Consider the following 14,528-nt stretch of genomic DNA (forward strand, 5'->3'; position numbering starts at 1 on the left):
GGGGAGCCTCGGGCGGTGTACCTGCGCGTGGTTATCTCTGGCGGGAGCACTTAAGTGCTAAGTGCACTGGAACGAGCGTCGGACTAGTGGTGGGCGGGCACCCTCGGCGGAGACCTGGCGGAGACGGCGCAGCAGCGGACTCCCGCACACGTCACGACGGCTGGAAGTGTGCGGCGGGTCGGGCAGCGTGGTGCGAGTAAACTTGGTGGGCGGAGAGCGAATTCGCTGAGCCTCGCGGCCGAGCCTTCGAGCCGGGGCGACCTAGTGCGTCCGCTGCTGCCGGACGGGAGGGAAGAGCCATTCAACCACCTGCCACGCTCCGACGTGCGTCGGCGGCTGCGTGCGCCGTCCGTGTGCTCGTTCATTCAGTCGTCCAAGTTGTCGGCGGGGGTGTCCGCGCGACTTGGCTTGGCCTGCGGATCGCCGCGGGTTAGTGTGACAGAAGCGCTGCTTTGCCTGAAATTGTAAGAGAGCCTAAGGCCGGAAGATTTCCGTCAGTTTTACAAGCAGGACTGGTTCGAACTGCAAACGGCTCGTGCAACGCTTGGGTTCAGTTCGAGAAGAAACCGCGGGCGGCACAGATCTAGTCGAACTCGGTTGCTCGGATAAGCTCGTCATAGTCAGCGGCTAGAGCGGGCCGGCGGCCGTTCCGGCGCGTGGGGCCGGCGACCAAGCTGAACGGCGGGGTCGAAGCCACCGTCGCTGTCCTCGACGCTCATCTCGTCCTTCCCTCCTCCCCCACCTCCGGCCACCCGCACACTGCACACACCACCGCCAGATCCGTCAACCGCGATGAACTCACGAGCCTCTAATGCCACCGCCCTCCGGCGACTGATGACGGAGTACAAGCAGCTCACCTCCCAAGGTTCGTCCCCCGTCCGGCGCATACATCTAGCGGCCGGGCACGAGCTCACCCCCCCTGGACGCGCTCTCTGCCGATGACGGAAACCACAAGGCGCCCCCGATGGGATGTTCACGGCCGGTGCGTCCCTCCCCCACCCGTCCCCCGCACGCGCGTGGTTGACCGGCCGATCCTGTGTCGCGTTCCACCGGCCAGGTCCTGTCTCCGAGTCCGACTTCTTCACCTGGGAGGCCCTGATCGTGGGCCCGAAGGACACGCCGTTCGAAGGCGGGGTCTTCCCCGCCGTGCTGACGTTCGTACGTACGCCCGCTGCCCGCGCCCGTGGTCCCGCCACTCACGCCCTGCCTCGTTCCGCCCGCCGTCGCGCACCGCCCGCCGTGCGTGCGTGGGGACTGGCGTCGCGCATCAGCCGTCCGACTACCCCCTGTCGCCGTTCAAGATGAAGTTCGACCCGCCGCTGTTCCACCCCAACAGTACGTCGTGCCGTTCCTGCTCGCACCCTTTCTTCGCGTTCTGGAGGCAAACTCAGCCGCCGTCGGTCGCCCCTGGGGGTGGGGATGGTGGAGGCGGCGGGTCGTCCGCGGCCGCACGCGCAGGCCGTGGACGTGCCGCCCAAGACCTCGCGCCTCGGGAGCCGGGTTTTTCCCTCCGAGTCCCGTCTCTGTCAACGCACCCGCGCTCGTACTGACTCATCTACCCCTCTTGCCGCCCTCCCCGCCCGCCGAACATCCTGCACCACCGCGCACCGGGACGCCTGACCGACCGACCGACCGACGGGCGTGCAGTCTACCCGGACGGCACGGTGTGCATCTCGATCCTGCACACGCCCGGAGACGACCCGACGATGTACGAGCAGGCGTCGGAGCGCTGGAGCCCGGTGCAGAGCGTGGAGAAGGTCATCCTCAGCGTGATCTCGATGCTCGCAGGTCCGTCCTTCCTGTCCGGCATCGTCTCGCCGGGTCCGCACCGCACGTCGACGCGCGCAGCCCTGGCGGCGGGTCCCGAAGCTAACGGACCGTTCGCTGACGGCTCGCTCGCTCGCATCGTGTCGCGCAGAACCCAACCTGGAAAGCGGGGCGAACATCGACTGCTGCAAGCTGTACCGCGACAACCGGGCGGTGGGCAACCCTTGTTTTTTTTTCCCGCTAGGCTGTGGACGCTGACGTCTGCGGTCTGCGGGCAGGAATACGAGCGGCTCGTGAAGGAGTCGATCCGCGAGCAACTCGGGCTCTGAACTCTGAACACGGTACCTAGGGCTCCGATCGGATCTCGAGGGGTGGGGGCGTCGCGGGACGGGAGGGAACGGAAGGGGCTACTCGACCGCCGTGCTGGGGCACCAATGACGACCAAGCTGTAACAACGACGACGAGTGCTGCGTGCGCACGTGGGCTGCCGAAGTCGAGCGTCGTCCGCCTGCGCAGGGGCGTTGCCCGTGCGGACATCCCACGCGTGCTCGCGTGAGCGGGGCGGGGCTGACGCGTGGCGGGGACGCGCAGCGAGCCGGAAGCAACCCCTGGACGTCCCCCTTCGCGAAGCAGTGGAGGCGGGACGTGGCACGGTGGGACGAGGGGCGGGGCCACGACGCACGAAGGACCGAAAAGAGGGCCGCCGCGGTCGACGTCTGCTGTCACTCACTCGCTCGAGCCTGAAATTTGAAAGCTTGGCGGCGTGGCGCGTTTGGGACCTCCTCGCGGCCGTCGTTCGCAGACCAGGGTTCGGGCGGCGGCTCGCGACGGGCGTCCGGCTCCGCGACTGCAGAGCTCAGAGGCGTCTGCCTCGTCTGCCGCGAGACGTCGGGAGAGCGTGCGCTGGAGCTGGCGTTCCGAACCGGACGACGGCCGGCACGGCCGCGAGCCTATGCGCGATGTTCCTTATTGCGGACTCGGAGATTGGACGGTTCGTTCGTCGTGCGGTGCCACGAGGGGACGGAGATTAACGAAGAAGGCGGGCGAGTGTGGCCCTGACGGTGGAAGCGTTCCCCTAGCGTCCCCCCTCCGGGCGTTGAGCGGCGAGGGTTGTGTGGCTCTGGGCGGGGCGTCACTTTGCCTTGGACGAAGCGGTCGAAGGCGTTTGTCCCAGGGTGGCCTCGGTGGACGTACGTACGTGCGGAAGCCGGTCGGCGAGTCCTCTTTGACGTCCTGTGTGCCGCGACGCGATTTGAGGCGCGCGCAGGCAGCAGGACGGCTTCGCAGGCGGGCGTGTTCTGTCTCCACGTCGGTGGAGTGCGACGAACCTACGCAGCCTCTGCACAGTTCGGCGCGCTCGCCGTTCGCCGTTCGCCGTTCGAGCTGCGGCGACATACCCGAGGTGCAGACACGCGCACAGCGACGTCCGAACGACCGACGGCGGACGCGGGGGTTTAGAGTCCCCGATCGAGCGCCGCGCGGCGAACCCTCCACGCGCGTCTTACGCAAGAACGCCGTAGGAGGTTCGCCACTGGCGCCCAGTACCGAGGCCCAACTTCGTCAACGGTTCAACGGTTCACCCACGAGTCGATCGTACTCGCCCGCGGCGGTGCTCGCCGGGATCGTGCGTGCGCGCGCGCGGAGGCGATCGGGCGGCGCGGAGGGAGAACTAGAGGAGGCCGCCGCGGGAAGTGCCGGCGCGATCGCCCGCCCGTCCTCAAGCTCAAGCTCGACATCTGGATCGCTCGCAGTCGTCCTGGTGGTGGGACCAGTGGCGAGAGTGCGCGCGGGGGTTCCGCGCGTCCGCCCTCGGCGACAGACGGCCCTCGTCCGTCGACGTCGACGTCGACCCCGACTCCGACTCCGACTCCGACTCCGACCCCGAGCCCGCCTCTCGCGTCGGCCAGCGCGGGTGAAACCCCCGAACTCCGCGGCGTGGCAGCCTGACGAGGCTCAGCTCAGCCTTAGCTCCAGGAACGACGCGGACGGGGCACGGTGTGGGCCGAGTCGGGGGGACGCCGGCTTCCAGCTTCCAGATGCCGGACGTGTGTAGGACGCACGAGGCGGGGGTGGTTCTGTCGCCTGCAGGGCTGGCGCTGCATAGTCGAGGCCGACAGCGCCCCCGAGCCGAGCCCGCCGGCTCTCTGCGTCCCTGACCGGTGCGTAAGCGCGCGCGTGTCGGTCGGGAGAGCGTGGAACGAGAGAGCTTGAGCCGTGGTCCGCGCGATCTGCGTGTCTCCATCTGGCGGCCGTCCACCCACTCGCTGCCCGCAGACGGCCGTTGCCGAGCCCCTTGGGCCTGAGCACGCCCTTGAGCTCAAGGCTTTCGACATTCGGCGGCGCGGCTCCAGCCGCGCCCGGCCAGCCAGGGCCCCAAGCCCGCTCCGCACACTCGAGGGTCCCACACGGGATCCCGAGGCCCCCGGTACGCGTAAACGAAGGGTCCGCAGAGCTCCGAGCCCAACGCGCGCGCGATGCCGGGGGCGCCTGGGCGCGCGCTCGCGGACGACGTCACGAAGACGATGGTACGTACGCCGCGCTCCGTGCGCCCGTACTTACATACGCACTGGCTGGACCGGGACGTGTGCGCCAGCGCCCGCTGCGAGCCTCGATCACGCCCGCCGGGCTCGAGGACGGTCTGGCTGTCGGTCAAGCTCGCCCGGGGCGCGTGCGCTGCGCTTGTCGGACGTGTGCCTATTCGAACGACGGCCTCGCGGCTCGCTCGGGCTCTTGGAGACGGCGTCCGCCGCGTCGGGGGAAGGGCGCGCGCGGTGAATTTAGGTGAGTCGGTTCTCGTTCGGGACCTGAAGCGCTGACAGACGAGTCCACTCGCTCGAACGCGCAGGGCATTCGAAGCGTTCGAGAGACCGAGCCGCGCTCGATCGACTCCAGAGGTCGTCCGGAGTCCCAAGCGCAAGCTCGCTCTGCAGCGCTCCCTCAGGGCCTCAGGGCCTGGGCAGTGCACCCGTCGCGGCTGGCGTCGTCCCGCTCGTTCGCCCCGACCGGACGCATCCAGGTTCATTGCATTCGAAGCCTCTCACCCGCGCCTCCCACGGCCACAGCGCGATATCGGACATCAGCCCACGGACGGACGCGCCGGCGAGTGGCGTGCTCGCCGTCCCGCGGGCTTCTCGGAGAGACCCGCACGCACGCAGCGCCCGGTCCGCGTAGGACAAGTCGCCAGGCCAGGCTGCGGGCCCTTCGTGACACCCGCACGAGCGTCACGGCCGGCCGTCCAAGTTCGCGTTGAACTTGAAGTCCCAACCGCAAACCGTGCATGCAGGCTTCAAGCACTCAGCAAACGCCGGAGCCAGGTGACGCCGGGTCGGGAGCGAGCGAGATTAGATCAGATCCGCGCGCGTGGGGCCCCAGCCGCGCCGACCCTGCTTGGAATTGGGTGCGGTGTGCGCTGCAGCTTCGCGGGGCCTGGCCGCAGCGCAGCCGACGTCGCGGGTCCAGCTGCGAGGCGCGGTCCCATCCCGTTTCTCCTCCTGCGCCCTGTCGGCTGACCGCGGGGAGCGGCGCGCCACACGTCCGGCGTGTGCTCGACCCCGCGTGCGTTCGTGAGTTTGTGAGGTTGTTCGTGAAGCTTTGAAGGCTCGCGGCATCCGACCGGTCGCGCTAGCACGCGGGGGTTAGGCCGGTCGGGGACCTTGGGGGTGCGCAAGTGCTGCGCCGACGACGTATAAATAAAGTCGGGGTGTGCGTTACGTTCGCGTTCTAGTGAGCGGAGGTGCGTGGAAGGGGCGAGGGTGGTCCTCATGAGCAGTCCTGAGAGACGTGTGCCGTGGCACGTACGTGCGCTGAACGCTGAGCGCTGAGCACTGAGCCGCGAAGGATAGTACTTAGTACTCGGCCTGTCGAGGCGTGCAATCGAGGCTTCGAGGGGCAGATCGGAGCAGTGCGTACGTCGAGGGCTCTGTCTCGCGAGCAGCAGGCGCGGCACCTGCAGCTGAGAGCGACGTACGGACTCGACGCGCGCGCTGCCTTCTGCCGGTGCGGTACCTGGGTCTGGACGCCCGACGCCTGTGCTCTCGTGCGTCCCCCCGGTGGCAGGGTGCGGTACTTACAGAGTGGCTGGGGACGAGAGCACCGACTGGCCAGGGACCTGCCGGCTCGACGCTGCGCAGAAGGCCTCGAGCGCGCGGGCACGGAACAGAGCGAGAAGCCGGCGTGCAAGGCCGGTCAAAGGAGAAGAGCCGGCGCGAGCCAGAACGCGATCCGAACCCTCTTCCACCGGCGGCGGCCGGCGGGGACGGTGACGATGGGGCGTGGACGTTTGGACGTTCTGAACGTTGAACGTTGAGCGTTGAATCCTGAAGGCTGACGAAGGACGTACGTACGTACCTAGGCGCCGTGCTATGTACATCGCGCACGCGCGTCGAACGTTGACGTTGGGTACTTGAGTCTTGACGACTGGCCAGCTGCGCGGCGACAACCGCCCAGGGGCGCACCAGGGATGCGTATCTGAGATGGCGGGGGCGTCCGCACACGACTGCACGCGACTGCATGCGGACGTCGCGCGTCGGACGTGCACGTCGCGACTGGCACGGGGACCTGGGATAGAGTCTTGGAGAAGCCAGCTCGTCGGGGGCGGCGACGACACAGCAACGGCGCATTGCTCCACTTGCGCACTCACCTGCCTGGCTACGCGGTCGCACGCGGGTACGTAAGGCCCGCTCGCCCACGTCCGAGCCCGGGTGCCTCGATTCTTCGAATCCGGCGGGACGCGTCGTGGTGGCATGGGAGACGCGCACCAACGACGTCGGACGTCGCAGCCACTAGAGAGAAAGCAGGCACGGGCGGCAACCGGGTCGCGCCCCCCGCTTTGGTCGCAACTCGTAAGTACGTCCGCGCCGGCGTCCTGGCACCGTCGACCTCGGTCCGACGCAGCACATCCTACATGCTAGGCGTGATCCCGTACCTCCATGACATATATATACATGTCGCAAAGCAGCCGCTCCGGCCACCGTGCTCCCCGAGCGCGGCACTGGTCCCGTGTCACGGCGCGCGAGTCGCGGTTTCGTGCCGTGCCGCGATGTTAGAACTTACTTAGCAGCGCGCTCGCAGCCGCATGACGTGCGTCGAGACAGCAGCAGGGACGCAGTCTGCCCTGGTCCACCCCTGCGACGGACAGACAGACAGCGCGTGCGAGCTTGGCGTGGGGGGGCTCGGATCCGTGATCTCGATCCGCGCCTGCCAGTGAGTACGCGGGGACAGACGTTGTGGATGGCAGGAGCCCGGTGCGGCGCGCGGCCGTTCGGGCGTATATTGCGTCGCGGGCGTGGTGATGGGACAGATGGGTACGGTACTCGGTGATACTGGTACGTCGTCGGCTCGCAGCGTTCGAGGCGCGGCGCGTCGGGTCTACGTGGTAGAATACACAGTTTGGTGCGGCGGTGAGCGGTAGACAAAAGCAAGCACAGTGGAGAGGGAGAGAGAGAGAGAAAGCTACGGGTTCGGTGCGTGTGCGGGTACGGAGACAACTTGTGCGGAATTACATAGCACGGCGGCAGACTAGGGATCTCTACGCGTGGTGGTGAGGGGGGCGCGCGTTCGTGGGGAGGAGAGGGAGGGTCGGAAGCGGCGAGGGTCGGGACCGGGGGAAATTAGGAATAGAACTAGAGACCGCAGCGGCGGCCGGCGGATACAGAGCGATAGAGATACGAATACGTATGCTAGCGGGGCAGGCGCAGGAAACGACGGCGCGGCGGCGATGGCGACACGGATAGATAGACGGGATCGGTCGGCGTGGAGTGGGAGAGGACGAGAAGGGGTGCGATGAACGGGATGGGACCAGGGGCGGATGGCGGGGCCCCGGACCGAGCGCAGGGCGGTGCGCCTTCGACTGCGAGGGCGACATTGACAGCCCAGCCGGAGGCGGACGATCCGAGGCATCGCGGAGCGTCGGGGGGCTTCCGACACAGCTTGCAGGGTGGGTGATCGCGCGCCATGCGGGCTCGAGGCGGGGTGTGGGAGCCCCCTTCACCAGTCACCCTGCGACTCCGGCGCTCAGTGCTCGCGCTTGAAGACGCGGTCGCCGGCCGCGGGTGCGTCGTCGCCAAAGATGTGGCGGTCGACGTACGGGTTCCGGAGCAGGCCGCGGGGGTCGACCTCGGTCAGCACCCGCACGAAGTCGTCGAAGCGCGGGTACATCGCGCGCAGGCCGGCGGGGCGGAGTGGGTGCGCCTTCGCCCAGTGCGGCTTCCCGCCGTGCGCGAGCATGATTTGCTCGAAGCGCGCGAAGAGCTTCCGGTAGGGCACGTTGAGCCCGTACGGCCTGTGCGGGGAGAAGGACGAGGGCAGGTCACGATAAGCAACGTGCGGACATGCGGAGTGGAGGGGGGGAGACGAGCGCTAGCGCTGACAAAGGCCGGTGGAGTAGAGAAGGAAGGGGGACTCACTTGTACTGCATGATCCCGATCCAACACGTCGTCTGGCCGTTGCTCGGGCTGAGCCAGATGTCATCTGGGCACGAGAAGCGGATCTCAAGCGGACAGTGCGGGCGGGAGCCGTTGGGGCCGTGGATCTCCTCGTCGAGCCAGTCGCGCAGTTCACGGAGGCACGGTTCGGTGCGCTCGTGCGGGATGCCCCATTCGGTGGTGTACTGCGGATACTGCGAACAGCGAAGACGGCGTCAACGTCGGTAAAAGGCCCGGAGTACGGAACCCAAACGGCGCGCGCGGGAGCAATGTGCAGCGCGGAGGGGTAAAGGGGGAGGAAGGGAAGCGCTGCGAGGGTGAGACTACGGACCTTGCAGTCGAGGTTAAAAATCTTGTGGCTGTCGTCGACGGAGACAGAGGGGCCGCCCATGAGCCAGACGGAGATGCGGCCGTAGAGGGTGTTGAAGAAGCCAATGTAGCGCCCGAAGAAGAGGATGAGCTGGAGGAAGTGGAAGCCGACGAGGGACTGCCAGAGCCAAGAGGTGACGGGCGCGACGGGCTGTGTGCGCGCGAACACGGATGAGCGAGGTTGCGGGGAGTAACAGGGAAAGACATACCTCGTCGGTCTCCTCGAACGCGCTCACGCGGACGGCATCGGCCTGGGGGAACCACCAGAAGCGGACGAACTCGTCGGCGGCGATGGTGGGGCGGAGGTCGCGGAGGAAGTCGTCGAAGGAGACGGTGTGCTGCTTGTCCTTGAGGCGGAACGCGTCGCGGACGCGCATGGTGATGTCGAGGATGATGCCGGTCGCGCCGAGGCCGCAGATGGAGGCCATGAAGAGATCATGGTGCTGCTCGCGGGAGCAGCGGACTCGGGAGCCGTCGGGGAGGAGAAGGGTGAGGGCGAGGACGTGGTCGGAGAGGACGCGATGGTGGAGGCCGGTGCCGTGCGTCGCGGTGGTGATCACACCGGCGAGGGTCTGGTCGGAGATGGAGCCGAGGTTGATCATGGCGAGCCCGTGGTCGGCGAGGGCGACATGGAGGTCGTTGAGGATGATGCCGGCCTCGGCGACAACATAGTGCTTGTCGTGGTTGACCTGGGGAGATGTGGGGTAAATACAGAGCGCATACAGGCGGCAGGGGGACGGGTGGGGAGGGAACGGCGGCGGAGACGATGAGAGTACGCAGAACCAGGAGGGGAGGGAGCGCGGGGCACGAATCGACTGGTGACACGGGAGGCGGACTGGATCGATCCAGGGCGATCGGAGAGAGGGGCAGTGGCGCGGAGATCGCCGAGGAGGGAGCGGGATGGGCGTGAGCGCGCTCCGGATAAGACGCGGAGCGGAGAGCGAATCGCGGCGCGGACGGGAGGAGCGCGCGCGCGGAAGACGGGAAGACGAGCAGGAACGGGACACCCACCTCGAGGACGCGCGAGAGCTTCTCGGTGCGCATCATGAACCCGGTCGTGCACGCGAGGTCGCTCGGACTGTGGCCGACGCCGGCGGCGCGGACGGTGCGGCGCTCGCGGCGCGCGAGCTCGAGCACGAGCTCGCACTCGTACGCCGTCGTGGGCTCGAAGACGGCGAGCGGCGCGCAGGCGAAGCTCAGACCCCAGTTCACGAACTTGGACCGCGGGGCGGACGCGGGGACTGTGATCGGCTGGAGCAGTTCGTAGAGGGTCGCGATGGACATGCTCGCGAGCTTCAGGTTCGTCGCGGCAGGCGGCGCGAGTGCAGGTGCTGTTGCAGTGGGCATTGGACAAGCTAAGGTGGGTGAGCGCAGGGGAGGGGAGTAGAGATGGAGAGAGAGGTGAGCGGGGGCTCAGCGGGGGCGCGGGGTCAGATGTGTGACGCGGTGGGTGTGTCGGGAGGGAGAGCGCAAGGAGGGAGCGCGAGCGGGGTGCGGAGGCAGACGGGGCCGTGCGTGGCTTTATAAGTTTTAGGGAGAGGGAGTCGTGATTTATGATGCGAGCAGCGCGGTTGCTCTCGCTGGAGACTGCCTGCCCGTTTCGATCGATTCCTGGCGAGCGGCTGGGAGGAGGAGGCTCGCTCGGGACGACCCGAGTGGCCGCGACAGCCAGAAGGCAAACGCCGGGGCTCAATCTGCTCGGCAGAACGGTCGCCCCAGAGCCCCGGCTAGCTGCCGCCCCCGCCCCCCGCGCTGACCGCCTCTCCCTCCCAGATCTCGCCCCGCCACTCCGTCAACGCACGATCGCCAGGCGCCTACCACACTCCGTGCGAACGCGAGGCCGAGACGCGGCACAGCGTCTCCCACGCCCGGCGTCCGGCGCCCGCGCCCGGCCGTCCGCGCTTCCCGTCCTCCTCCACCGTCAGTCAACCGTCATCTCGGCCACAGGCCAGGTCTCGACGCACCGTCGTCGGCCAGATTGAGTTCGCCCGCCCCGGGCCCGTGCAGCTGTCCCCACAGCCTGTGCGCCCCGACCAGGCGGACGAGGTACGGCGCAGAGCTCGATCGGGCCGCGCGCGGGCGTCGATGGGTCACGGCGGAGCCTCGCTCGCGCGCCCCCGCAGCCGCTCCGCCCTGCGAGGACACCCCGCGTCCGAGAGGCCCACGCGCGCGGGGCCTGCACGTGTGTGGCCGCGCGACGCTCGATCTGAGGTCTGAGGGCCCGCGGTGCGTGCTGTGTGGCGAGACCCTCTGGGGCGGCGTTCAGGCGTCAGGGTGGGAAGGAGGACTTCCCGTCTGGCCGTGGCGCGGGACCCTTCGCTGCTGCGCTGCGCTGTGCGCGGGCGTACTAGCGGCGGGGGCTCTTGCGATGCCGCGCTCTACAGCGCGCCCGATCGTGTGTGCTCCACGTCGTGGCGTGGCGCCGCGGGACGCCCGCACGGGCGACTCGACGGTCTGACAGAGTGCTGTCAGGATACGCTCGCCGGAGGAGGAGATGCGCGATCGGGCGCTGCGCGATCCCGGGACGGTCGGTCTGTGGACGCACACGCGCGCACGCGCACGCACCAGGACGTCGGACGGGCACGCTGCAGACCCCTTCCTTGTGCAGGCGCGAACGCGCGATCGGGCGAGCGGGCGAGAAGCGAGAGTCCACCGCCCCCCCTTCAATCGGTGGACGCGCGCGCAGGGACTCTGACTCGCCGGACGCGCAGTGGACGCGCACGGGCGTGCCGCGCGCTCGTCCTCGTTCTTTGGTCGCCGTCATCGTTTCATGGACGCGTCCTGGGAGGGGCCGCCGGCGAGGTTACCGTTGGCGGCTGGCCTGGGGCCAACGGTGCGCACTCAAGCGCTGAGGCTTTGATCCGTGCGTCCATGTGCTCGCTTCGAGCGCGGGTCGTGCCGGCGAGCCGTGCCGTGCGGGCCTTCGGCGCAGGCTGCCGTAAGGGGTTGCCGGCGGACAAGACCGCGCCGACACTGCGCTCAGCGACGAATCCGAAATCCGAACCGCGTCTCCAGGCGCGACCGGAGCTGGCGACTGGACTGCACTGGGCGTCGCCCGCGCGGGATCGATAAGCGGGCGTCCGGCGCCCGAGGGCTCGTCGCGGGCAGCCCAGGAGTCTGGAGAGGAAGGGGGAGTGCTGCTCGCGTCGACGGTGGGGGGGATTGTCATGTGCCGGCGCGTGTGTGTCGCTGGGGCTGGATTGGGGACCGCTGCTCGAGGCTCTACAGATGAGGCCTTGAGGCCTGAGCCCTGCTGCCGCCCGCGCGCCGGATGCCTGGTCGGGCATCTGCATGTCGCAGTGCGGACGGGCAGCTGTCGGTGCACGCCGCACGGCTTCGCCTTTGGGCGGACGCTCCGCGGAGCGCTGGGGCGATTGCCGCGCCAGGCGGCCGTACGCGTAAGTACCCGCGCTCGTGCGCTCGTGCGCCGGTGCAGGTCTCGCGCGACGCGCGACGCGCCAGGAGCCGAAATGAACCGCACACGTACATTTATCATTTTTTTTACCGTTCATCTCGTGCAGCGTGGGCCGTAGTCTGGATACCGGGCTCGAAGCGCACGCAGCGTGGCGCCGACGGTCGGCGGTCGGCGGTCGCGACGACGTCCGTGCACGCCTTCGTGCTCGTTTCAGCGCAATTTCCGCACCCATCTTTCCGTCGACGGTCGCTGATATTGAATATCGGACGAGCGCGCGCTCGTGGCCCCCGCCCGGTGGGACTTTGGAAGGACTGCGTGCGGTCGGAGACCGTCCCCGTCAGGCGCCGCGCCGCGCCGCGCCCGGGGATGTGGATGTGGGGCTGATGCGACGGAACGGGCGGGGGCGCACGGACGGTGTGGCCAGCGCCCGAAAAGGAGAAGACGAGGGCGAGGTGGCCCTGGATCGTGGCCGCCACGGAGACGGGCGTGCGGAGGGGCGTGCGGAGGCCAAGCGCGATGGTGATCGCGATTGTGGAGGGCAGGGTGGCCTCGAGGGCGAGCCAGTCGAGCTTGAGGGTAGAGACGTGTATAGGCGAGAACAATGGGAACACTCGAGCGCGCGCCGTCCTATCCTGTTTCGGAAACAGTTTTCTAAAGTCTAAAGAGCAGGAAGAGGATTGAACGAGCGGAGGCAGCCCGTTGCGACGCGCCGGCAGCCTCCGTTCCGGAGCCCGGGCTCCGCGTTCCGCCCGTTGCCCGAGGTGCCTGTGGACTGCGGCCACCGTGGTTGTCGCATGGCGTCATGAGCTTGGCGTGCATCGTGCGGCGAGGAGAGATCTGAGAGCCTGAGAGGCTTGTGGGGATTCGGAGGAGCGCCGATGACAAACGGATATCTGCCGGGTGGCCTGAGTGGACGGTGCGGGTGAACGATATATTTTGACGCCGACAGTCACTGGAGTCTGGGAGTCGTACATTAATTGCTCCTGACGGCGTGGCTGGCAGGTATCTGGAGCGGCGGCACGCGGCCGTTATCGTCTTCCGTTTAGCTGGGCGCTCCGTGGTCAGTCTCCACCTGGAGAAATTCGTGAAACGAGCGGTTCGGAAGCTCCATGAAGCCGCATCGGTCGTAGAAGCAGCACTTGAAGTGACTCGACATCCTACACCACCGTTGGGCGCTGGTGTCCGGAGGTGAATGGTCGCCGGTGTGCGGCCGTCTCCTCGGAAGAAACCCAGCGGACCGCGGTAGCCGCACGGAAGGGATGCCCAGGCTCGGTGCATGCGCGGATCAAGCCATTGGAGGGGGCTGAGACCGCAACAAGTGATCACGAACGCAAGATGGAGGACGAGCCGTTCTTCCAGGCACCGCACGCGCCAGTCTGGCCCCGCGCCCGAGTCCGCGTCCGAGTCCGAGACGGACGAGTCGAATCGATCTCGACGTCGGTGCTCGCTGATACGCCACGAAACGTGCGCCGCCCGAGACCCTCCAGAGTCCACACTCGTCCTCGTCCGCGCTCTTCTGGTCCCATTGTTGTTCTTCGGAGTCCGATGTCGACCACCGAGGGCAGGAGCTCTCCGGCGGCGACGCGAGCGCGCTCCGCGACGGTGTCCCGGCAGACTCGACATCAAGTCCACATCCTCGAGGGACGCTTTTGTGGTCGGGCCCAGGGTCCGACGTCCAGGCGCGAAGCCACCGAGGCTAACCCCGCAGCGCAAACCGCACGACGGCTGATCCGTCGCCCGCCCCTTGTTCTCTTCCTGGAAAGGACCCTAGGACGTTCCACGCCGCCGCCCCTCGACCACCACCCTCCGCGCGCGGCGTGGGCGCAGGACGGCACTTCCCGGCCGCACCGCCACGCTTGCAAGATGGCTGGAGCTGGAGGGTGGAAGTTGCTGTTGGTCGACCGCCGGGCGGGAGTAGGGCGGACGGCTGCTGCGGCGCATGCGGGTGGGGCTGGAATCATGGTGTGGTCCTGGGGGCCGTCCGTTCGAGCGTGCGTGCGCGGGTGGGCGAGCGGACGGGTCCCTGGGTCCACGGCGGTCCACAGAGAGTCGTGTACCGCAGCCGTATGTGTGCGCCGAGCCTCCGCGTGGCGTCCCGGCGTGCACCTTCGATCGGTGCCGGCGGGGATGGGATGGGTTGTGGAGGCCAGTGGCACCCCCATCCGGCGGTGTGGGTGCAGGCTCGTTCCGGGGTGGTCGTGCAGCCAAGCTAGTCCCAGGCGAATGTGCCTCGTAGACTCACCAGGCTGCACGCACGGCCCGCGCCATCCGACCGTGCACACACACGTCCGCGGTCTCGGGCTAGCGTCGCGTCGCGTCCTTCCCTGTCTTGCCCCGCAGACAGCTGTGGCGCCGCTCGAGGACCGGAGGGCACGACCCCGCACGCGTCGGAGACGTCGATGAAGCTGCCCTTGAAGCTTGGGCTGGACCCGCAGTCGCCCCGACAGGTCGAGCCTCGAGGCCCGCGACCAGGGTGGCCGCGAGGGGTATTGGGGCTCGCGAACCACGCTAGCTGCCATTTTGGGCGCGCGTGGGCTGATGGGACGGGCTCGGGC

At 68.2% G+C, this 14,528-nt stretch overlaps 2 protein-coding genes across 2 annotated transcripts; one reads left to right on the forward strand and one right to left on the reverse strand.

The window, feature by feature from the left end:
- Positions 1 to 792: 792 nt before the first annotated feature.
- Positions 793 to 2,096, forward strand: BXZ73DRAFT_51347 (ubiquitin-conjugating enzyme; the record flags this gene model as incomplete). The annotated part of the gene is made up of 7 exons (XM_048020610.1): positions 793 to 865; positions 956 to 982; positions 1,058 to 1,158; positions 1,272 to 1,335; positions 1,648 to 1,788; positions 1,919 to 1,980; positions 2,046 to 2,096. 7 exons carry the CDS (start codon positions 793 to 795, stop codon positions 2,094 to 2,096), a joined length of 519 nt encoding a protein of 172 aa, XP_047875013.1.
- A 5,683-nt stretch (positions 2,097 to 7,779) lies between these two features.
- On the reverse strand, positions 7,780 to 9,905 carry BXZ73DRAFT_51358 (L-gulonolactone/D-arabinono-1,4-lactone oxidase; the record flags this gene model as incomplete). The annotated part of the gene is given in 5 exon segments (XM_048020612.1): positions 7,780 to 8,047; positions 8,172 to 8,383; positions 8,521 to 8,709; positions 8,726 to 9,247; positions 9,570 to 9,905. 5 exon segments carry the CDS (start codon positions 9,903 to 9,905, stop codon positions 7,780 to 7,782), a joined length of 1,527 nt encoding a protein of 508 aa, XP_047875014.1.
- Positions 9,906 to 14,528: the final 4,623 nt, after the last annotated feature.

This window comes from Epithele typhae, assembly GCF_022376455.1.
Source record: "Epithele typhae strain CBS 203.58 chromosome Unknown BXZ73scaffold_48, whole genome shotgun sequence".
NCBI lineage: Eukaryota > Fungi > Basidiomycota > Agaricomycetes > Polyporales > Epitheliaceae > Epithele > Epithele typhae.